Source organism: Rhinopithecus roxellana, chromosome 3 (assembly GCF_007565055.1).
Source record: "Rhinopithecus roxellana isolate Shanxi Qingling chromosome 3, ASM756505v1, whole genome shotgun sequence".
In the NCBI taxonomy this organism is placed as follows: domain Eukaryota; kingdom Metazoa; phylum Chordata; class Mammalia; order Primates; family Cercopithecidae; genus Rhinopithecus; species Rhinopithecus roxellana.
Window position 1 is genome coordinate 157785520 of NC_044551.1, and position 25569 is coordinate 157811088.

The 25569-nt window shown below is 40.2% G+C and overlaps 2 protein-coding genes across 2 annotated transcripts; both read left to right on the forward strand.

The window, feature by feature from the left end:
* The first annotated feature begins 6251 nt into the window (after positions 1 to 6251).
* Positions 6252 to 9173, forward strand: PCDHB4 (protocadherin beta 4). The gene has a single exon (XM_010388201.2). It carries the CDS (start codon positions 6405 to 6407, stop codon positions 8793 to 8795), a length of 2391 nt encoding a protein of 796 aa, XP_010386503.2. The 5' UTR covers positions 6252 to 6404; the 3' UTR covers positions 8796 to 9173.
* An 11709-nt stretch (positions 9174 to 20882) lies between these two features.
* On the forward strand, positions 20883 to 23796 carry PCDHB5 (protocadherin beta 5). Its single transcript, XM_010388202.2, has one exon. It carries the CDS (start codon positions 21109 to 21111, stop codon positions 23494 to 23496), a length of 2388 nt encoding a protein of 795 aa, XP_010386504.2. The 5' UTR covers positions 20883 to 21108; the 3' UTR covers positions 23497 to 23796.
* Positions 23797 to 25569: the final 1773 nt, after the last annotated feature.

Genomic DNA, 25569 nt, shown 5'->3' on the forward strand with positions numbered 1-25569 from the left:
GAATCCTTTCCCCATTTCTTGTTTCTCTCAGGTTTGTCGAAGATCAGATGGCTGTAGATGTGTGGTATTATTTCTGAGGACTCTGTTCTGTTCCATTGGTCTATAGCTCTGTTTTGGTACCAGTACCATGCTGTTTTGGTTACTGTAGCCTTGTAGTATAGTTTGAAGTCAGGTAGTGTGACGCCTCCAGCTTTGTCCTTTTGACTTAGGATTGTCTTGGCAATGCGGGCTCTTTTTTGGTTCCATATGAACTTTAAAGCAGTTTTTTCCAATTCTGTGAAGAAACTCATTGGTAGCTTGATGGGGATGGCATTGAATCTATAAATAACTTTGGACAGTATGGCCATTTTCACAATATTGATTCTTCCTATCCATGAGCATGGTATGTTCTTCCATTTGTTTGTGTCCTCTTTTATTTCACTGAGCAGTGGTTTGTAGTTCTCCTTGAAGAGGTCCTTTACATCCCTTGTAAGTTGGATTCCTAGGTATTTTATTCTCTTTGAAGCAATTCTGAATAAAAGGTCATTCCTGATTTGGCTCTCTGTTTGTCTGTTACTGGTGTACAAGAATGCTTGTGATTTTTGCACATTAATTTTGTATCCTGAGACTTTGCTGAAGTTGTTTATCAGCTTAAGGAGATTTTGGGCTGAGACAATGGGGTTTTCCAAATATACAATCATGTCATCTGCAAACAGGGACAATTTGACTTCTTCTTTTCCTAACTGAATACCCTTTATTTCTTTCTCTTGCCTGATTGCCCTGGGCAGAACTTCCAACACTATGTTGAATAGGAGTGGTGAGAGAGGGCATCCCTGTCTTGTGCCAGTTTTCAAAGGGAATTTTTCCAGTTTTTGCCCATTCAGTATGATATTAGCATCCCTGTCTTGTGCCAGTTTTCAAAGGGAATTTTTCCAGTTTTTGCCCATTCAGTATGATATTAGCTGTGGGTTTGTCATAAATAGCTCTTATTGTTTTGAGGTACGTTCCATCAATACCAAATTTATTGAGCGTTTTTAGCATGAAGGGCTGTTGAATTTTGTCAAAAGCCTTTTCTGCATCTATTGAGATAATCATGTGGTTCTTGTCTTTGGTTCTGTTTATATGCTGGATTACGTTTATTGATTTGCGAATGTTGAACCAGCCTTGCATCCCAGGGATGAAGCCCACTTGATCATAGTGGATAAGCTTTTTGATGTGCTGCTGAATCCGGTTTGCCAGTATTTTATTGAGGATTTTTGCATCGATGTTCATCAGGGATATTGGTCTAAAATTCTCTTTTTTTGTTGTGTCTCTGCCAGGCTTTGGTATCAGGATGATGTTGGCCTCATAAAATGAGTTAGGGAGGATTCCCTCTTTTTCTATTGATTGGAATAGTTTCAGAAGGAATGGTATCAGCTCCTCCTTGTACTTCTGGTAGAATTCAGCTGTGAATCCATCTGGTCCTGGACTTTTTTTGGTTGGTAGGCTATTAATTATTGCCTCAATTTCAGAGCCTGCTATTGGTCTATTCAGGGATTCAACTTCTTCCTGGTTTAGTCTTGGAAGAGTGTAAGTGTCCAGGAAATGATCCATTTCTTCCAGATTTTCTAGTTGATTTGCGTAGAGTTGTTTATAGTATTCTCTGATGATAGTTTGTATTTCTGTGGGGTTGGTGGTGATATCCCCTTTATCATTTTTTATTGCGTCTATTTGATTCCTCTCTCTTTTCTTCTTTATTAGTCTTGCTAGCAGTCTGTCAATTTTGTTGATTTTTTCAAAAAACCAACTCCTGGATTCATTGATTTTTTGAGGGTTTTTTGTGTCTCTATCTCCTTCAGTTCTGCTCTGATCTTAGTTATTTCTTGCCTTCTGCTAGCTTTTGAATGTGTTTGCTCTTGCCACTCTAGTTCTTTTAATTGTGATGTTAGAGTGTCAATTTTAGATCTTTCCTGCTTTCTCTTGTGGGCATTTAGTGCTATAAATTTCCCTCTACACACTGCTTTAAATGTGTCCCAGAGATTCTGGTATGTTGTATCTTTGTTCTCATTGGTTTCAAAGAACATCTTTATTTCTGCCTTCATTTCGTTATGTACCCAGTAGTCATTCAGGAGCAGGTTGTTCAGTTTCCATGTAGTTGAGTGGTTTTGATTGAGTTTCTTAGTCCTGAGTTCTAGTTTGATTGCACTGTGGTCTGAGAGACAGTTTGTTATAATTTCTGTTCTTTTACATTTGCTGAGGAGTGCTTTACTTCCAATTATGTGGTCAATTTTGGAATAAGTGTGATGTGGTGCTGAGAAGAATGTATATTCTGTTGATTTGGGGTGGAGAGTTCTATAGATGTCTATTAGGTCTGCTTGGTGCAGAGATGAGTTCAATTCCTGGATATCCTTGCTAACTTTCTGTCTCGTTGATCTGTCTAATGTTGACAGTGGAGTGTTGAAGTCTCCCATTATTATTGTATGGGAGTCTAAGTCTCTAAGGACTTGCTTTATGAATCTGGGTGCTCCTGTATTGGGTGCATATATATTTAGGATAGTTAGCTCTTCCTGTTGAATTGATCCCTTTACCATTATGTAATGGCCTTCTTTGTCTCTTTTGATCTTTGATGGTTTAAAGTCTGTTTTATCAGAGACTAGTATTGCAACCCCTGCTTTTTTTAATTCTCCATTTGCTTGGTAGATCTTCCTCCATCCCTTTATTTTGAGCCTATGTATGTCTCTGCATGTGAGATGGGTCTCCTGAATACAGCAGACTGATGGGTCTTGACTCTTTATCCAGTTTGCCAGTCTGTGTCTTTTAATTGGAGCATTTAGTCCATTTACATTTAAGGTTAATATTGTTATGTGTGAACTTGATCCTGCCATTATGATATTAACTGGTTATTTTGCTCGTTAGTTGATGCAGTTTCTTCCTAGCCTCGATGGTCTTTACATTTTGGCATGTTTTTGCAATGGCTGGTGCCGGTTGTTCCTTTCCATGTTTAGGGCTTCCTTCAGGGTCTCTTTTAAGGCAGGCCTGGTAGTGACAAAATCTCTAAGCATTTGCTTATCTGTAAAGGATTTTATTTCTCCTTCACTTATGAAACTTAGTTTGGCTGGATATGAAATTCTGGGTTTAAAATTCTTTTCTTTAAGAACGTTGAATATTGGCCCCCACTCTCTTCTGGCTTGTAGAGTTTCTGCCAAGAGATCTGCTGTTAGTCTGATGGGCTTCCCTTTGTGGGTAACCCGACCTTTCTCTCTGGCTGCCCTTAAGATTCTTTCCTTCATTTCAACTTTGGTGAATCTGGCAATTATGTGTCTTGGAGTTGCTCTTCTGGAGGAGTATCTTTGTGGCATTCTCTGTATTTCCTGAATTTGAATGTTGGCCTGCCCTACCAGGTTGGGGAAGTTCTCCTGGATGATATCCTGAAGAGTGTTTTCCAACTTGGTTCCATTTTCCTCCTCACTTTCAGGCACCCCAATCAGACGTAGATTTGGTCTTTTTACATAATCCCATACTTCTTGCAGGCTTTGTTCATTTGTTTTTCTTCTTTTTTCTTTTGGTTTCTCCTCTCGTTTCATTTCATTCATTTGATCCTCAATCGGTGATACTCTTTCTTCCAGTTGATCGAGTCGGTTACTGAAGCTTGTGCATTTGTCACGTATTTCTCGTGTCATGGTTTTCATCTCTGTCATTTCATTTATGACCTTCTCTGCATTAATTAGTCTAGCTGTCAATTCTTCCACTCTTTTTTCAAGATTTTTAGTTTCTTTGCGCTGGGTACATAATTCCTCCTTTAGCTCTGAGAAGTTTGATGGACTGAAGCCTTCTTCTCTCATCTCGTCAAAGTCATTCTCTGACCAGCTTTGATCCGTTGCTGGCGATGGACTGCGCTCCTTCGCAGGGGGAGATGCACTCTTATTTTTTGAATTTCCAGCTTTTCTGCCCTGCTTTTTCCCCATCTTTGTGGTTTTATCTGCCTCTGGTCTTTGATGATGGTGATGTACTGATGGGGTTTTGGTATAGGTGTCCTTCCTGTTTGATAGTTTTCCTTCTAACAGTCAGGACCCTCAGCTGTAGGTCTGTTGGAGATTGCTTGAGGTCCACTCCAGACCCTGTTTGCCTGGGTATCAGCAGCAGAGGTTGCAGAAGATAGAATATTGCTGAACAGCAAGTGTACCTGTCTGATTCTTACTTTGGAAGCTTCCTCTCAGGGGTGTACTCCACCCTGTGAGGTGTGGGGTGTCAGACTGCCCCTAGTGGGGGATGTCTCCCAGTTAGGCTACTCAGGGGTCAGGGACCCACTTTAGCAGGCAGTCTGTCCCTTCTTAGATCTCAACCTCAGTGTTGGGAGATCCACTGCTCTCTTCAAAGCTGTCAGACAGAGTCGTTTGCGTCTGCAGAGGTTCCTGCTGCTTTTGTTGTTGTTGTTGTTAACTGTGCCCTGTCCCCAGAGGTGGAGTCTACAGAGACAGGCAGGTTTCCTTGAGCTGCTGTGAGCTCCACCCAGTTCGAGCTTCCCAGCGGCTTTGTTTACCTACTTAAGCCTCAGCAATGGCGGGCGCCCCTCCCCCAGCCTCGCTGCTGCCTTGCGGTTAGATCGCAGACTGCTGTGTTAGCAATGAGGGAGGCTCCGTGGGCGTGGGACCCTCCCGGCCAGGTGTGGGATATATTCTCCTGGTGTGCCCGTTTGCTTAAAGCGCAGCATTGGGGTGGGAGTCACCCGATTTTCCAGGTGTTGTGTGTCTCAGTTCTCCTGGCTAGGAAAAGGGATTCCCTTCCCCCTTGCGCTTTCCAGGTGAGGCGATGCCTCGCCCTGCTTCAGCTCTCGCTGGTTGGGCTGCAGCAGCTGACCAGCACCGATTGTCCGGCACTCCCTAGTGAGATGACCCCAGTACCTCAGTTGAAAATGCAGAAATCACCAGTCTTCTGTGTCGCTCGCACTGGGAGTTGGAGACTGGAGCTGTTCCTATTCGGCCATCTTGCTCCGCCCCTCAAAAATAATTTTTACTAATACTTTCTATCACTATCAGAATCTGAAATCTCAGATTTCATGCTTTAAAAATAATTCATTTAACATGAATTATAAATTATCATTATATGAGTTGGATAATTAAATAAAATAACAAGGTATTTAAGGGGAGAAAATCTTATATGTGGCAAGATAAGTGGTGCTCCATTCAATATATTAATTGCAACCAGTAAATTGGTTAACTGTGTCTCAGTGGTACCATTCTTTCTTTGAGAGTAATCACAGTAGTTGCATGCTGTGGTGGGATCCATTTTATACACATGTCTCTTTACTTCACCATATCTGAGTAGAGACAGCCTAAGTCACCCTTTGGTCACAGAATAAAATATTTTAAATCAGTGCTTCTTGTTTCCCCCAAAATTAGCTGGTCAAGGAATAAGATATCTGGGATACAAAAGGTGAATGTGGTAACAGGCAAACTCATTATAAAATATAGATTATATCTATCTCACTAAATAAGTTCAGCTTAAAACCTTTATCTTCACAAAATTCTGTGACTGTTACTCACTTTTGTCTTGACATTATCCTCATAATAGTCATGTAGAATAATCAAGTCCTGTGACCCTCTGAGCTTCAGTTTCAGTTTCTTTATCTTTTATTTCCTTTTTAGTTATAAGAATCTGTGATTCTAATACTATTTGCCTTACTCCTATGTTCAGTGTAGGTTCACACCGTAAATTACCAGATACAAAACAAGATACCTGTTTATTCACCTGTATTACTATTTGCACGTTAAAGTAGGAAAATAGAACCTATCATTTCAAAGTAGTTCCCCTTTAGACCATGTATAGAGAACATCTTAAACTTTTGCATCATCACAAAGTTCTCGCATTCTTAAAAGGAACATATGTAACTATTATGAATTGAATTGGAAGTGTATAAAAATTTGTCTCCTGTGTTTGGATTATGTAAAGAAATGGAGTTCTTTGAAATTTCACTGATAAGGGAGTGGGGAGACTGAGATATCTTCTTGATTTGTGCTCATGATTATTCTGGTTCATGCACTGTAATGAAATAACCTTTTAAATTATGCAGTTTAATGTAATAACAAAGTTTGTAAAAATTCTGTACAGTTAAAAATGGCTTTCATTTGAAAACTTCCCAAATACGCTGTCTTGAAGTTGTTAATTTCTCAGTCAAGACGCAGGGTGGCGCTGCAGGCTAAGTTGTGAATAAAGAGCCCTAAAAAGCTCGCGTATTCTTTTGTGTCGCCTAGACGCAATAAAAAACACACGGAAGAAGCGTTGCAAGGAGTGCAGGTTTATCAACGGCTTGGGGCAGCGATATACTAAACAAATTTAATATTAAAAGCAACTGTGTGACAATTCCTCCAAGCAAGATTTTAGAATTGAATGTCTAAAGTCTTGCTGTGGTTGCTGAAGGGATTGGATATAAGGACCTGGACTCCAACATGAAGAAGCTAGGGAGAATTCATCCAAACAGGCAAGTGTTGGCCTTTATTTTGATGGTGTTCTTGTCTCAGGTTCGCCTCGAGCCTATTCGTTATTCTGTATTGGAGGAAACAGAGAGCGGCTCCTTTGTAGCTCATCTGACCAAGGATCTGGGCCTGGGAATTGGGGAACTGGCCGCCTGGTCAGCTGGGGTGGTGTCTGATGATGACAAGCAGCGTTTGCAGCTGGATCGTCAGACTGGAGATTTGCTTCTGAGGGAGAAACTAGACCGGGAAGAGCTCTGTGGTCCTATTGAACCGTGTGTACTGCATTTCCAAGTGTTTCTGGAAATGCCCATGCAATTTTTTCAAGGAGAATTATTGATCCAGGACATAAATGATCACTCTCCAGTATTCCCCGAAAGGGAAGTGCTCTTGAAAATACCAGAAAATAGCCAGCCGGGGACTCTATTTCCGTTGCTAATAGCTGAGGATTTGGATGTGGGCAACAATGGTCTCCAAAAATACACAATCAGCCCCAATTCTCATTTTCACATTCTCACTCGAAATCATAGTGAGGGCAAGAAATACCCAGATTTGGTGCAGGACAAACCACTGGATCGAGAGGAGCAACCTGAGTTCAGCTTAACCCTCGTGGCGCTGGATGGTGGGTCTCCACCTAGGTCTGGCACTGTCATGGTTCGAATCCTGATCATGGACATCAATGACAATGCTCCTGAGTTTGTGCACACTCCATATGGGGTGCAGGTCCTGGAAAACAGCCCCCTAGACTCTCCAATTGTTAGGGTCTTAGCTAGAGATGTAGATGCTGGAAACTTCGGGAGTGTTTCTTATGGTTTATTCCAAGCATCAGATGAAATTAGACAAACTTTCTCAATAAATGAAGTCACGGGAGAAATACAACTGAAAAAAAAATTGGATTTCGAAAAAAATAAATCTTACCATGTAGAAATTGAGGCCACAGATGGAGGAGGCCTTTCTGGGAAAGGCACTGTAGTCATAGAAGTGGTGGATGTGAATGACAATCCCCCAGAACTTATCATATCTTCACTCACCAGCTCCATCCCAGAAAATGCTCCTGAGACAGTAGTCTCTATCTTCCGAATTCGAGATAGAGATTCCGGAGAAAATGGAAAGACGATTTGCTCCATTCCAGATAATCTGCCGTTTGTTCTAAAACCAACTTTGAAGAACTTTTACACCCTGGTAACAGGGAGACCACTGGACAGAGAGACCAGAGCCGAGTACAACATCACCATCACCGTCACTGATCTGGGGACACCCAGGCTGAAAACCCAGCAGAGCATAACCGTGCAGGTCTCCGACGTCAATGACAACGCCCCCACCTTCACCCAAACCTCCTACACCCTGTTTGTCCGCGAGAACAACAGCCCCGCCCTGCACATCGGCAGCGTCAGCGCCACAGACAGAGACTCAGGTACCAACGCCCAAGTCACATACTTGCTGCTGCCGCCCCAGGACCCGCACCTGCCCCTCGCCTCCTTGGTCTCCATCAACGCAGACAACGGCCACCTGTTCGCCCTCAGGTCGCTGGACTACGAGGCCCTGCAGGAGTTCGAGTTCCGCGTGGGCGCCACAGACCGCGGCTCCCCGGCGCTGAGCAGCGAGGCGCTGGTGCGCGTGCTGGTGCTGGGCGCCAACGACAACTCGCCCTTCGTGTTGCACCCGCTGCAGAAGGGCTCCGCGCCCTGCACCGAGCTGGTGCCCCGGCCGGCCGAGCCGGGCTACCTGGTGACCAAGGTGGTGGCGGTGGACGGTGACTCGGGTCAGAACGCCTGGCTGTCGTACCAGCTGCTCAAGGCCACGGAGCCCGGGCTGTTCGGCGTGTGGGCGCACAATGGCGAGGTGCGCACCTCCAGGTTGCTGAGCGAGCGCGATGCAGCCAAGCACAGGCTAGTGGTGCTGGTGAAGGACAATGGCGAGCCTCTGCGCTCGGCCACCGCCACGCTACACTTGCTCCTGGTGGACGGCTTCTCCCAGCCCTACCTGCCTCTCCCCGAGGCGGCCCCGGCCCAGGCCCGGGCCGACTCGCTCACCATCTACCTGGTGGTGGCGTTGGCCTCGGTGTCGTCGCTCTTCCTCTTGTCGGTGCTCCTGTTCGTGGCGGTGCGGCTGTGCAGGGGGAGCAGGGCGGCCTCGGTGGTGGGTCGCTGCTCGGTGCCCGAGGGCCCTTTTCCAGGGCATCAGGTGGGAGTGAGCGGCACCGAGACCCTGTCCCAGAGCTACCAGTACGAGGTGTGTCTGACAGGAGACTCTGGGACTGGTGAGTTCAAGTTCCTGAAGCCAATATTTCCTAATCTCTTGGTTCAGGACACCGGGAGGGAAGTTAAGGAAAACCCCAACTTCAGGAATAGCTTTGTGTTCAGTTAAGTGTTGTATTTAGTTTAGTGAACCGTTGATTAGTTTTGTCAAACTTCCCATTGCAATGCCTTTATTTTAAAAAATTGTCTACTTATCTAAATATTCATACCACAATTTCAAATCTACGCATGTCCCTGATAGAGCTAAATTTGTCCCTTTTTTATTGCTATTAATTGCACTTAACATTTTTAGTTATACTGGATATTTAGCATGGGTTTTCTCTATATTTGATCTATTGGTGGTTAATCTTTCTGTAACCATAAATTACTCAATTAGGATAAAAATAAATTATATTTTAATGAAATCCTTAAATTAACATCTTTTTAATGGAACATTTAAGTGAATATATGAACTCTTGAATTTCTCAATATTTGTTGTGCCTGTCTTTACCATGTAACTTAATGTTTGCAAGGCCAGAGTGTTTGAAATTTTTGTATTTAACTTTATAATTACCTTGTCCTTCCTGGTTGACTATACTAGGCTAAACCCTCTTAATAGCCATGAGTATAAAATTTAGTATACTCGTTTTTCACAAACTGTATATAAACATGCACTTCATTACATTAGTAACACACTAAAATAGTGGTCCTTTTCTTCTCGTGACCACCATACGTCTAGTGATTATTTTGTTTATTTGGTTGCTACTTACCTAGCACATTGTAATGATCCATAAATGCTAATATTAAATTTTGTAAAAATAACTTATTTATAAATAATTATTAAAGAGAAAAATCTCATATAATTTGCCATAACCTTTCAATAAATAAAACTGTTAAATCACGGCCTGATATCATCTTAAAAAAAAAAACTTAGAATCTGAAATAAGCCCCAAATTTCTCCCCAAAATCAAGACTCTTGAGACCATCATAGGTCTCCTTGTGCTCCCTTTTACTCCCTATAAATAGAAATGCAAGTATACTTTAATATGTATATATTTTTTGGTTTTCCTACAGCTTCTCCCCATCTTTCAAAAGAATCAGGAAATTTCGGGCCGGGCGCGGTGGCTCAAGCCTGTAATCCCAGCACTTTGGGAGGCCAAGACGGGCGGATCGGGAGGTCAGGAGATCGAGACCATCCTGGCTGACACGGTGAAACCCCGTCTCTACTAAAAAATACAAAAAACTAGCCGGGCGAGGTGGCGGGCCCCTGTAGTCCCAGCTACTCTGGAGGCTGAGGTAGGAGAATGGCGTAAACCCAGGAGGCGGAGCTTGCAGTGAGCTGAGATCCGGCCACTACACTCCAGCCTGGGCGACAGAGCGACACTCCGTCTCAAAAAAAAAAAAAAAAAAAAAAAAAAAGAATCAGGAAATTTCTTCTGCACCTTGGCTATTCTGTTTAAATGTTTAAATCTGGTAATCAGTTGATTTCAGGTTTTTCATTGTACATTACTTTGCAGATATGGACAGTCTTTACAAAAATAATTTTTAAATGCTTAATTATTTTTGTTTGTTCTTTAATGTAAACTTCAGTTATTTTGAATTAATTTAACTTCTCCATCATGCCAAAGTTGCATTGCATGAAATAAGTATTATTTTGTCGTTGTATAGACTGGAACAGTAATAACTTTATCTGAATTATAATTGTTTTATGCTGTGATCAGTAAGTCCAGTAAACCAGGTAAAGTTGTATGGATATAACTATAGGACACCTTTATTTTACTTTTGGCAGAATATGAGCAATTGAAGAACTTGCTTTATAATCTAACATTTATTTTTAAATCTCAAGTATCATCCTACTGGAGTTAAATTACTTGCACTTTTCCATAAATTACTCTTTTTTTCTAAACATGTAATGAAATAAAAAGGAAAACTGACCAAGTTATTCTTGAAACTTTTTTTTTTTAGCGTTTATTCAATTTAAAAATCAAAGTGAAGAAGAGATAAAAGTGAGAATAGAATATAACATACAAATATATAAGACATAAATGTGGTAGCCAACTTTAATGTCTCCTTCCATTTATTATTAGCTATTTAAATGAAATAGCTTTGAGGCCCGGCATGGTGGCTCATGCCTATAATCCCAGCAGTTTGGGAGGCAGGGGGATCGCCTGAGGCCAGGAGTTCAAGACCAGCCTGGGCAAAATGGCGAAACCCCATCTCTAAAAAAAACACAAAAATTAGCTGGGTGTCGTGGTGCACACCTGTAATCCCAGCTAGAGGAGTGACTGAAGCAGGAGAATTCCTTGAACCCAGGAGGTGGAGGTTGTGGTGAGCCACACCTCCAGCCACAGAGATCATACCACTGCACTCCAGCCTGGGCGACAGAGTGAGACTCTGTCTCAAAAAAAAAAAAAAAAAAAAAAAAAAAAAAAAAAAAAAGGAATGAAATAGCTTTTATTTATGGCAAGTAAGAAATCTGGTTGAAGTTTTCACCAACTATGATGAAAGTCCGAAATCTTTTTTTGTTGTTGTTTATGCAGGGTAAGTCCAATTTATATAATCACCCAAATGAGACCGTTCAAATAAACACCCCAAACCCACATCATCCTTGGATGTATTCATAAAGCATGAATTATTCCTTACCACCTAGGGGCTACTACCAGACTTTGGTATAGTATAGATCAACATTTAAAAATTCAATTATTAGAATTTAGTTGTAAACATGATCCAAATAACTTTCACAACATGCATACCTTATTAAAATAGGCCAGTTCTCTTGTCACAGAATAAAATTAGAGAATGGAGGCCAAGAATCTTGATAATAACACCCATTCCAACAGGTATTTTCTCAAATTAATCTATTATATATGCATCTTTTACAGTTCCTCTGCTATTGTTATTTTTAGGCACAGCATATAATGAATTTAACACACGCTGTTTTGGAGACAGAAATTCTGAAGGCAATGTAGCCCATCTCAATTTAGAATCCCCCCTTCTTGGCTGGGTATGGTGGCTCATGCCTGTAATCCCAGCAGTTTGGGAGGCCATGTGGGGAGGATCGCTTGAGGCCAGGAGTTTGAGACCAGCGATCTCTGCTTACTGCAAGCTCCACCTCCAGGGTTCACGCCATTCCCCTGCCTCAGCCTCCCGAGTAGCTGGGACTACAGGCACCTGCCACCATGCCTGGCTAATTTTTTGTATTTTTTTTTTAATTAGAGATGGGGTTTCACCGTGTCAGCCAGGATGGTCTCGATCTCCTGACCTCGTGATCCGCCTGCCTCGGCCTCCCAAAGTGCTAGGATTACAGGCGTGAGCCGCCGTGCCCGGCTGAGAACCCTGTTTCAACAACCACAACAAATAGTTAGCTGATCATGGACACATCTGTAGTCCCAGCTACTTGGGAAGCTGAGGCAGGAAGATCGCCTGAGCCTAAGAGTTTGAGGCTGTAGTGAACTACGATCATGCCACTGCACTCCAACCTGGGAGACCCAGCAAGACCCTGTCTCAAAACAAAACAAAACAAAACAAAACAAAACCAAAATCATCCCCTCTTCTTTTACTATCAAAAGTTACAAAATATAGTTTGAATAGTCTAAGGTTAAAACTTATGCATATATTTAGTGAAATTCTGCTTCCAGAGTAGATGGATTATCTAGCAGCAGAAAGCAACTCTAAAAATTGGTTAAAATGTAAAATTATCTGTTTGAAGTAACTGAAAACAGATAATATAGTAAGATCTGAATGGGCCAAGATTCCTGAGAAGCAAAATTCTTGGAGGTGAAAACTGACTCCTGACAGGAGTTTTACCCTGAGAAAATATGCTAAGTCTGAGAACAAACAAAAAGCTTTTGTCAGAGACAGAGTAACTTGGGGTCCACTGGAAGATTCAAGTTCATGGCCAAATTTTCCCCTCAGGACACTTGTCAAACTCAGGGAAGCCCGGGGAAAAAACCTAAAAACCTAATTGAAAAATTTCTGAAAAGCAAAGTGAACTTCTAATAGTCTTGTAGAAATGTTAGAGTTTAGGACCTGCCATGGGGAGGGGCTGTGGAGAATATACCAAGTTCTCAGCTGAAAATTCTGGAGAGCTGGAACCTTGACAAAACCCAGTGCCTGTTTCAGCTGAGATGATTTGTTTAGACAGAACTCTATCAAGTTAACAGAGGAAAAGGTGAACTCTTGTTGGAGGAAGATAGTATTTTAACCTTGGATAGCTTTTTATGTAAATATTCAGCATTCAATAAAAAATTCCTAGGTACACACACCAAAAACTGGATAACATGAATAAAACCAAGAGAAAAAAAAAAGACAATAAAAATTACCCATAGATGATTCAGATATTAAAATTAACTGAATGATGTTAAAATAAGTAAGACTAATATGTTAAAAATAAAGAACAATAGAGAAAATAAAGAGATAATTTCACTGGAGAATTGAACTTTAAAAGTGGAAGTTAGTTCTAGAACTGAAAAATTATATTATCTGAAATTAAAACTATTTAAATGGTTTAATGTCATAGTCATAAAAGAATACAGGATTAGTGGATGCAAGTCAATTAAATATTAACATCCAAATGTAAACACAGAGAATAAAATAATAAAAAATAGAGAAAAGAACATTAGTGATATATGGAATGTAATTTTTAAAAATGCTAACATACTAAGAGAGAAAACAAGAATGAGGAATAAGCAATATTTGAAGAGATAATGATAAAGAATTTTCCAAAGTTGGTGAAAATCCTTAATCTTTCAAGATATTCAAGAAATAAATAATAACAGGCTAAATAAAAACAAAGCCCACTTATGCATATCATAGGAGAGCTTCTCAAGACCAAAGTTGAAGAGATAATTTTAAAACCAACCATATAAGAAATAATACATTCCTGTTAAAGCAGCATCAGTGAAATGGAGAGTTGACTTTTCAGCATAAATCAGGAAATCAAAAGACAAAGGAATGACATCTTTAAAGTCCTGAAAGAAAATTACTACCAGGCTAGAATTCTATTGCCAGCAAACATATCCTTCAAAAATGAATGCAGTTTTCAGACAAAAATTAAGAATTAATGACAGTCATACCTGCATGAAAAGAAATACTTTTTTTTTTTTTTTTTTTTTTTGAGACGGAGTCTCACTCTGTCGCCCAGGCTGGAGTGCAGTGGCCAGATCTCAGCTCACTGCAAGCTCTGCCTCCCGGGTTCACGCCATTCTCCTGCCTCAGCCTCCCGAGTAGCTGGGACTACAGGCGCCCGCCACCTCGCCCGGCTAGTTTTTTCTATTTTTTAGTGGAGACGGGGTTTCACAGTGTTAGCCAGGATGGTCTCGATCTCCTGACCTCGTGATCCGCCCGTCTCGGCCTCCCAAAGTGCTGGGATTACAGGCGAAAAGAAATACTTTTTTTTTTTTTTTTTTTTTTTTTTTTGAGACAGAGTCTCACTCTGTTGCCCAGACTGGAGTGCAGTGGCACAATCTCGGCTCACTGCAATCTCCACCTCCTGGGTTCAAGCTATTCTCCCCATCTCAGCCTCCTGAGTATCTGGGATTACAGACATGTGCCGCCACGCCTGGCCAATTTTTCTATTTTTAGTAGAGACAGGGTTTCACCATGTTAGCCTGGCTGGTCTCAAACTCCTGACCTCAAGGGATCTGCCCGCCTTGGCCTCTGAAGGTGTTGGGATTACAGGTGTGAGCTACTGCATCTGGCCGAGAAATACTTTTAATGAAATGCATTAGGCAGAAGGAAAACAATCCAAAAGAAATCCCAGAATTGCAGGAATAAATGAAGAGCAATAAGAAAGGTCAATGTAAATGAATGTTGATTGAATATTGATTATACAAGGCAATAATATTAATACTAGTTTCTTAAAGGATTTAAATTATATATAAAATTTAAATTTATAACACTAATGTAAAAGGCAAAGGTATAAATAGAGTTAAAAAGTGTTAAGGCTGTAAGCATTATCATGCAAGTAGTAAAATTAGTAATGTGTGTTAGACTCTTGTATATTGAAGATGCATGCTGTAATTTCTTGGATAATCCTCAAAGTAATAAAACAGTAATTGAAGGAAGAAAAATTAAAAATATTTGAATAATCCAAAAGAAAAATTAAACTGTAGTGACAAATAGAAAAATAATTAGATGGAAGTATGAATGGAAAGAGATCAGATATTATATTAATTTTATTTGGATTAAATAATCCAATTAAACAATAAAAATTGTCAGACTAAAGAAAAACTCAACTCTGTGCTATCAAATAAGTGTGTGTGTGAACACAGAAAGAGTGAAGATTTAAAGAATTGGATAAGGTATATAATAATATAAACACTAGCCAAAATAAATCTAGGTAGGTATACTTACATAAGACAAAAGAGACTTTAAGGAAAGATACATTACTAGAGACAAAGAGAAGTTTTTAATAAAAGTAAAGAGGTAAATATACTAGAAATATGTTAGTTTTAAGCCTGAATATATCCCAATTAGATAACTACAAAATATATAAAGTTGCCAGAATACAAAGTAGACAAACCCAGTTACACTGGGAGATTTAATACAACTCTCTCAATTCCTATTAGAATAAGAAGAAAAAACACACACATACAAAAAATATTGAAGATCCGAACCACACGAACATCATATTCAAATAAATTGACATACATAGCACACTGGAGCATACACATTCTTCTTACATGCTTGTGGGATATATAAAAATTGTTCATGTTCTTTGTCATGAATGAAGCCTCAAATATTTAAAAAAAGAATTGAGACCGGGCGCAGTGGCTCACACCTGTAATCCCAGCAGTTCAGGAGGCAGAGACGGGCGGATCACGACGTCAGGAGTTTGAAACCAGCCTGGTCAACATGGTGAAACCCCGTCTCTACTAAAAATACAAAAATTACCAGGATATGGTGGTGGGCACCTGTAATCCCAGCTACTTGGGCGGCTGAGGCAGGAAAATTGCTCGAAACCGGGAGGCAGAGGTTTCAGTGAGCTGAGATCGTGCCACTGCACTGCAGCCTGGGCGACAGAGCAAACTCCGTCTCGAGGGGGGAAAGAAATTTAAACGACTCGGAGTATGTTCTTTGACCACAGTGGAATTAAACCAGAAACAAAAATATAATAAGAAATCTCCAAATATTTTAAAATTAAATTGCATAATCCATGAGTCAAAAAGAAATCACAACAGAAATTTCCAAATATTTTGAACAGGGAAAAATTAAGACCTGGCATATCAAAACAGTACTTAGAGGGAAATTTAAAATCTTAAATGCACATGTTAGAAAAGCAAGGCTAAAAATCAATAATCTAAGCTTTCATCTCAAGAAGCTAGAAAAAGAACAGCAAATCAAATGCAAATAAAGATGGAAGACAATTTTATACACACACACATAGGCAGAAACAAAATAAATGACAAATACTCAACAGAGGAAATCAGTGAAGTGAAAAGTTGGTTTCCACAATGATTAAAATTTAAAACTCTTTGACTAATCAAGATAAAAAGAGGGAAAACACCAACTGCCAATATCAGGATAAAAAAAACCACAACTATGGGCCGGGCGTGGTGGCTCACGCCTGTAATCCTGGCACTTTGGGAGGCCGAGACGGGCGGATCACGAGGTCAGGCGATCAAGACCATCCTGGCTAACATGGTGAAACCCCATCTCTACTAAAAATACAAAAAATTAGCCCGGCATGGTGGTGGGCGCCTATAGTCCCAGCTACTCGGGAGGCTGAGGCAGGAGAATGGCGTGAACCCGGGGGGGCGGAGCTTGCAGTGAGTGGAGATCACGCCACTACCCTCCAGCCTGGGGTACAGAGGGAGACTCCGTCTCAAAAAACAACAACAAACTACCAACCTACAGACATTTAAAATATAAAAAGGAAGTATTATGAACAATTTTATGCCAACAAACTTGACAATTTATGTAAAACAGAAACCATCCTTTAAAAACAGGACAAAATTCTGGAGGCTGAGGCGGGAGAATGGCGTGAACCCCGGGGGCGGGGGGAGCTTCCAGTGAGCTGAGATCCGGCCACTGTACTCCAGCCTGGGCGACAGAGCGAGACTCTGTGTCAAAAAAAAAAAAAAAAAAAAAAAAAGGACAAAATTAAGATCTGATTAGTCATATCTATTATATTAATGAAAGTTGTTCATTAAAAACCTTCCCACTCTAATTCACAGCAGTGAATTCTCCCAAATATTTATGTCAAAATTATCACTAATTTGTACGAACTCCTTCAGAGAGTAGAAAAATAGACAACATTTTCCAAATCATTTGGGTGCCAGCATAAATCTGAATAGGTTATAATATTCAAACCTGAATAGGATATTATAAGAAATGAAAATTACCAACTATTCTTTTTTTGTAAATAGGTATGGAAAATTCATTTTTAAAAATATTAGCAAATAAAAATTTAAAATGTATAAAAGAGAAATAATTATTGGAAAATGGAGTTTATTTTAGGAATACAGAGGCAGTTTAATATTTGAAAATTGATCATTATAACTTACCATATTAAAAGATAAAAAAACATGATTATTTCAATGGATACAGGAAAAAGTCATGTAATAAAATTCAACACACAGTAGTGGTAAAATTATTAGCAAACTAAAATCAAAGGGAACTTTCGGAGTGACTTTGAAAACCTACAGGAAACATCATGAATGATAAGTTTTCAAAAACTTTCCCCTGGAGATCAAGAATGAAACAAGGATACCTGTCTTTTCTTCTCCAATTTAGTATTCTGTCACAGGTTCTAAACAGCGGAATAAAGCAAAGAAGAAATAAAAGGCACTCTGATTCAAAGGGAAAAAATAAAAATGTCTTTTTAAGTAGACGTGATTGTATACATTGAAAGCCATGAAGAATCTACAGGCTACCAGAATTAACAAATGAAGTTAACAATGCCGCTGGATACAAGGTCAACATACAAACATGAGTTCTATTTCTATACAGCAACAAAAAAGTGAAAAATTTAAATATTATGCACAATAATTTCAAAAATAGCAGCTATTTATAAACAAATCTAGTTGAATATTTATAAGACTTCTACATTGAAAACTAAAATATTGAGAGAACTTAAAGAAGATCTAAATAATTACGGGAGTATACAATGTTCACTAGTTGGAAGACTGAGTGTTGGGAATATGTCAGCTCTCCCTTAGTCATTCCATAGATTCAATAAAATCTTAAAATTTCAGCAGCTTTCTTTGTGAAAATTAATGAGCTGAAAGTTAAGTTTATTTGAAAATACAAAAACAGTAATAACCAAAGGAACCTTGATGAAAAGGAACCAAACTGGAGATACTACACCAAAGTCATGATCCATAGAAGAAAGAGTTAATAAGCTGGACTTCATTAAAATTAAAACTTTCTGCTCTGCAAAAGATACTATGAAGAAAATGAAAAGACAAGACATAAACTAGGAGAAAATATTTGCAAAAGACATATCTGATAAAGGACTGTTATTCAAAATACACAAAGAATGACTGAAACTGAGCAACAAGAACCCAACTTAAAAATAAGCCAAAGACCTTAACAGACACCTCACCAAAGAAGATATACAGGTGGCAAATAAACATATGAAAAGATTCTCCACATCATATATTAATATTAACAGAGAAATGTAAATTAAAATAACAGTGAAATACGACTACACACCTATTAGAATGACCAAACTCTAGGATACTAACAGTGCCAAATGCTGGTAATGAGAGCAACAGGAGCTCTCTTTCATTGCTGGTGGGAATGCAAAATGGTACAGACACTTTGGAAGACAGTTTGGCAGCTTGATAAAAAACAAAATATACTTTTACCATGTTATCCAGCACTCTTGTTCCTTAGTATTTGCCCAAAGGAGTTGAAAATTTATGTTCACACAAAAACCTGCACAGGGACGTTTATAGCAGTTTCATTCATAATTGCCAAAACTTGGAAGCAACCAAGATGTCAGTTAGTAGGTGAATGGATAAACAAACTGCAGTTCATTCAACCCGTAGAATACTATTCAGCATCAAAAAGAAGTGAGCTACCAACCCGTGAAAAGACATTGAGGAAATCTAAATGAATATTACTAAATGAAAGAAGCCAATCTGAAAAGACTACATACCGTATGATTTCAACTACATGATGCTCTAGAAAAAGCAACACTGTGGCGTAAAAAAATCCATTTACATTGGGTTCTAGGGGAGGGAGGGAGGTATAAATAAGTGTAGCACAGGGGATTTTTAGGGCAGTGAAACTACTTTGTATGACACTATAAAGGTGAATACACATCATTTTTAATTTGTCCAAAGCCATAGAATATACAGCACCAAGAATGAGCCCTAATGTAAACTATGGACTCCAGGTTATAATGATGTGCCAATGTAGATTCATTAGCTGTAGTAAATGAACCACTCTGGTGGAGGATGTTGATAATGGATGAGGCTGTGCTTGTGTGGGAACAGGGGTACATATGAAATCTCTGTACTTTACTCTCATATTTGCTGTGAACCTAAAACCATTCTAAAAATTAAAGTCTACTTTTAAAAAACTGGAGAACTTACTTCTTAGATAACAAAACTCATGATAAAGCTATAATAATTAACACAATGAGTTATTATAGGGTAAACAAGATTGAATAAAACATCTTCAGAGCTATGGTTACCTAATTTATAACAAAGATGACATTTCAAAAACAGTGGAAAATGGATTGTTTTTTAAATAGATGGTACAAAGGTTTAAGGCATTCAGATACTTATATTTTAAAACTTTTGACTCCAACCTCATTCACTTGAAAAGTTAATTTCAGGTTGATTATAGCTCTAAAAAATACATCATATAAGAATATTTTCATGACCTTGGAGTATGTGAACATTTAAATAGAACACAAAAAATGCTAATCATAAATGAAAATTATTGACAAATCTGACTAAAGTGAAGAAATTGTATTCATCAAAGACACATAATAGACTTGAAATATAAACCATAGAGTGGGAAAAGATATTTGCAATACATATATCTAAAAAAGGACTTATACCCAGAATAATATGAGAATAAGCAAACAGGCAAATGCCTCCCCCCAAAAAAGTAAAAAGGTTTGCATAAGCCCTTCACAGGATTGTATACTAATGGCTGATAAACAGGAAAATGTGCTCAAATTGTTTAATCACTGGGGAAAATGCTAACTAAAATTACAATGTGATATCACCAAACACTAACTAGAGTGGTTTAAAATGGAAAAGATAGCATCAAATGTTGGCAAGAATGTGGAGCAACTGGAACTCTCATACTTTGCTGGTATTAGTAAAACTACTTGAGAAAACTTTCCCATTATCTGCTAAAGCAACATATATGTGCACACTTTAATGCACAGCAATCCAACTCCTTTGAAAATATTCAACATAAACACATATATGTGGTCACCAAAAGACTAGTACAAGGATGTTTATACCAGTACTACCCAAAATAGTTTAAACCTGGAAAAAAAACAACGTTCATCAACTGGAGAATGAATAAACAAATCATAGTATATTCATACAACAGAATAATAAAAAGCAATGAGAATAAAATAAATAAGAGCAAGATGCCACAGATCAATTTGACAAACATAATATTGAGGAGAAGAAGCCAGACACATGAGAGTAACAATCTATAACTCCATTTGTATAAAGTTAAAAAAAAAAAAACAAAAACCTATGACAACAGAAGTCAGGACAGTGCTTATCTTTTGGGGAGAGGACGGTAACCAGACAATAGCAGGTGGGGACTTGGGTTTGGGTAGTATTTTTAATCTAGGTTCTACTTATAGGAGTGTGTTCACTTTGCGAAATTCATTGAGTTGTACACCTATGATTTGTGCCATTTTCTGGGTGTTATTGGTGTTTACTTCAAAGTGAAAGTAATTTTTCTTAAACTTTAAATTTCTATAGCTATTCATGATCACTTATTTAATATAATCAAATAAGAAACACCAAATAAAGTATATTTGTGTACTCAAGGGTACTTTCATGGAGATTAATATATAATTTTAGGTTTTTCTCAAAAGTATTCTCTCACTGAAAATTAACTCCACAACGTTTATTTAGAACTTTCAGTAACTAAGAGCTGGAGATACAATCGGGAGAGCTTATGTGACAAAAGGGTATGGATACACGTCAGGGTTAGAATTTAGGATGAAATGGCAAATACTATATGCAATAGTAAATTAGGACGCCTGGTGGCGCTGCAGGCTAAGAGTGTGGATAGTGGGCTCTGCGGATACCTCAGGCGCCATTAAGCTGAGGAATCCAAACCCTGAATGCTTCCTAAAAGAAGGACGCATTTTAGGTAAGATCTTGTGGAGTGGGCGTCGTTCTTGTGGAAATCAGTTAAGAAAGATCGGATTCGCGGTTATTTAAGCAAATCATCTGGGTGGATTGTATACAGAGTTAAAGAAACTGCACCTTCTGGACCGGGTCTGAACAATGGAGACTGCGCTAGCAAAAACGCCACAGAAAAGGCAAGTTATGTTTCTTGCTATACTGTTGCTTTTGTGGGAGGCTGGCTCTGAGGCAGTTAGGTATTCCATACCAGAAGAAACAGAAAGTGGCTATTCTGTGGCCAACCTGGCAAAAGACCTTGGTCTTAGGGTGGGGGAACTGGCCACTCGGAGCGCGCGAATCCATTACAAAGGAGACAAAGAGCTCTTGCAGCTGGATATAAAGACCGGCAATTTGCTTCTATATGAAAAACTAGACCGGGAGGTGATGTGCGGGACGACAGAACCCTGTATATTGCATTTCCAACTCTTACTAGAAAACCCAGTGCAGTTTTATCAAACTGATCTGCAGCTCACAGATATAAATGACCATTCCCCAGAGTTCCCAGAGAGGGAAATGCTCCTAAAAATCCCAGAGGGCACCCAGCCAGGGACTGTGTTTCCTTTAAAAATAGCCCAGGACTTTGACATAGGTAGCAACACTGTTCAGAACTACACAATCAGCACAAATTCCCACTTTCATGTTGCTACTCATAATCGCGGAGATGGCAGAAAATACCCAGAGCTGGTGCTGGACAAAGCTCTGGACCGGGAGGAGCGGCCTGAGCTCAGCTTAACACTCACTGCACTGGATGGTGGTGCTCCGCCCAGGTCTGGGACCACCACAGTTCGCATTGTCGTCTTGGACAACAATGACAACGCGCCTGAATTTTTGCAATCACTCTACGAGGTACAGGTGCCCGAGAACAGCCCCCTTAACTCCTTAGTTGTCGCTGTCTCTGCCCGAGATTTAGATGCAGGAGCGTATGGGAGTGTAGCCTATGCTCTATTCCAAGGCGATGAAGTTATTCAACCATTTGTAATAGATGAAAAAACAGGAGAAATTCGCCTGAAAAGGGCATTGGATTTCGAGGCAACTCCATATTATAACGTGGAAATTGTAGCCACAGATGGTGGGGGCTTTTCAGGAAAATGCACTGTGGCTATAGAAGTGATGGATGTGAATGACAACGCCCCTGAACTCACCATGTCCACGCTCTCCAGTCCTACCCCAGAAAATGCCCCAGAAACTGTAGTTGCTGTTTTCAGTGTTTCTGATCCAGACTCCGGGGACAACGGTAGGATGATTTGTTCCATTCAGAATGATCTCCCCTTTCTTTTGAAGCCCACATTAAAAAACTTTTACACCCTAGTGACACAGAGAGCACTGGACAGAGAGAGCCAAGCCGAGTACAACATCACCATCACTGTCACCGACTTGGGGACACCCAGGCTGAAAACCGAGCACAACATAACCGTGCTGGTTTCCGACGTCAATGACAACGCCCCCGCCTTCACCCAAACCTCCTACACCCTGTTCGTCCGCGAGAACAACAGTCCCGCCCTGCATATCGGCAGTGTCAGCGCCACAGACAGAGACTCAGGCACCAACGCCCAGGTCACCTACTCGCTGCTGCCGCCCCAGGACCCGCACCTGCCCCTCCCCTCCCTGGTCTCCATCAACGCAGACAACGGCCACCTGTTCGCCCTCAGGTCGCTGGACTACGAGGCCCTGCAGGAGTTCGAGTTCCGCGTGGGCGCCACAGACCGCGGCTCCCCTGCGCTGAGCAGCGAGGCGCTGGTGCGCGTGCTGGTGCTGGACGCCAACGACAACTCGCCCTTCGTGCTGTACCCGCTGCAGAACCGCTCCGCGCCCTGCACAGAGCTGGTGCCCCGGGCGGCCGAGCCGGGCTATTTGGTGACCAAGGTGGTGGCGGTGGACGGCGACTCGGGCCAGAACGCCTGGCTGTCGTACCAGCTGCTCAAGGCCACGGAGCCCGGGCTGTTCGGCGTGTGGGCGCACAATGGCGAGGTGCGCACCGCCAGGCTGCTGAGCGAGCGCGACGCGGCCAAGCACAGGCTGGTGGTGCTGGTCAAAGACAATGGCGAGCCTCCGCGCTCTGCCACTGCCACGCTGCACGTGCTCCTGGTGGACGGCTTCTCCCAGCCCTATCTGCCACTCGCGGAGGCGGCCCCGGCCCAGGCCCAGGCCGACTCGCTCACCGTTTACCTGGTGGTGGCGTTGGCCTCCGTGTCGTCGCTCTTCCTCTTGTCAGTGCTCCTGTTCGTGGCGGTGCGGCTGTGCAGGAGGACCAGGGCGGCCTCGGTGGGTCGCTGCTCTGTGCCCGAGGGCCCCTTTCCAGGGCATCTGGTGGACGTGAGCGGCACCGGAACCCTGTCCCAGAGCTACCAGTACGAGGTGTGTCTGACGGGAGACTCAGGGACCGGCGAGTTCAAGTTCCTGAAGCCTATTATTCCTAACCTTTTGCCCCAGGGCGCTGGTGAAGAAATAGGGAAAACTGCCGCCTTCCGGAATAACTTTGGATTAAATTAGAGATCTCATTATGACGCGTTGTTTTCTGCCATTTATCCCAAACTTTTTCAGATCTAGAATTCGAGAGTGTCATGGACAAAAATTTCACCTTGAGATTTAGCTTTTATTTCCCTTTTCAATGGATTTGTCTGCTGAACTTTATGCTTCCCAAGTATTGAAAACTCGATTTTATTTCATTGCATTGATTTACATAGGGTCATTCCAAATCCATGCATGCTGTTGATTTTCCTGAGATTTTTTTCTCTTCTTGTTGGTACTTGTTGTGATAAACCATCTTAATAAAATCTAATATTAATTTTATTTTCTACATATTCTATCCATTCTATTTCATGACACTCTTAAGTATTACATATTTGATGCTGAAATGCAAAAATTAAAAATGTTTCAAATCATTATATTTTAATTGTTTAAAACAAAGACAAATACATACATATGCTAACAAATATGTGAGAAAATATGTAAAGGGCAGCAATCTTCTATTGACTTTTTTGCAGCCCTGATTCCTATTAGCAAACTTTTAAAAAACAGTTTAATTGAATTATTACTTACATGAAGAAAAGTGAACAAATCCTTTATGTTCAACTTAATATATATTCACAAAGTAACATATTTAGTACCAGCAGCTTGAAGAGAAAATGAAACATCACTGGCACCCCAGGTGCCACACAAATTACTCCTTATAATCACTGCTAGCCCAAGTATGGCAAATATGCTGACTTCCTATACTATAATTTATATAAACAGAGTAATAGAGTATGAACTGTTTGCATCTGGCTTTTTTTACTCAGCATTATGTTTATGAAATTTATCCATAATACAGCTTTTAAGTTTAGTCCTTTCATTCTCATTGCTGTATAATATTCCACTGTATGAATATACTACAATTTATTTTCTATCCTTTAGATCAGTATTTGGGATAGGGCAAAGTTTGGCTGTTATGAATTATACTGCTATAACCGTTATTTTAACATGCCTTTTGGCAACCTGTATATGCAGGTTTGTTGGGTATATGCCTAGAAGTGGAATTGTTGCCCATCTTGTAAGTACACGTTTACTTTTAGTAGACATTTCCCAATAGTCTTCCAGTGGTTGTACTAATTTACACTGCTATCCCCAGTATCTGGATGTACAAATTTTTCCACATTTCTGCCAACAAACTAGTACTGTCTGCTTTTTCATTTTATCCCATTGACAAGCACTTTATACATTTTTAAAAATTCTTGTATTTACTTTCTTATCACTAAGGAATATGTTTGTAACCGTTATGAGCTGAACTGTGTTCCCAAATCCCCCTCAAATTCATATGTTGAAACTAACTCCCACTACCTCAGAATGTGACTATATTTAAAGATAGGCCCTTAAAAAAAGAGGTAATCACATTCAAATGGGTCATTAGGGCAGACCTTAATCCGATATAACTGCTGTACTTATAAGATGAGGAGATTAGAACATAAAGAGATGCCAGACATGTGAACACACAGAGGGATGATTATGTGAAGACACTAGAAGAAGATAGCCATCTACAAGCCAAAGAGAGAGGCCTCCAAATGAAACCAACCCTGCCAACACTTTGATCTTGGACTTCTAGATTCCAGAACTGTGAGGAAAGAAATATCTGTTGTTTAAGCCACCCAGTCTGTGGTATTTGTTACAGCAGCCCTCGCAAACTAATGTAGTAACTTTCACAAACTTTAGACAATTTCCTATTAAGATAACACACTTAAAACAACTTCAATCTTTTGTTTTTCAGATAAAGCTATATTACTATTTTTGGGTACTTCTCTGATCAAACTGAAACCTCTCTTTATTGTTCCAGTAATAACAGTTTCATTAGATTTTTGTATGAAAAAAAGAATATCATTCTTCCTTTTATATCTGTTTCTCTCTTACACTTTCCAACCTCTCTCAGTTAACTTCTACTTTTACATTTTACATTTTTACAACCATAGCTAAGAATTACTTGTCTTGTCTATAGATATATTTTAGAACCTGAAGATAATATTTAAAATTTACTTTTAATGACTATATAAATTATGAATGCCCTGCAGTCCCAAATTACTAAGAACACACCGT

What these genes read in the sequence shown, in the direction of transcription:
- PCDHB4 (XM_010388201.2), top strand. Translation starts at nt 6,405, where the DNA reads ATGAAGAAGCTAGGGAGAATTCATCCAAACAGGCAAGTGTTGGCCTTT.
- PCDHB5 (XM_010388202.2), top strand. Translation starts at nt 21,109, where the DNA reads ATGGAGACTGCGCTAGCAAAAACGCCACAGAAAAGGCAAGTTATGTTT.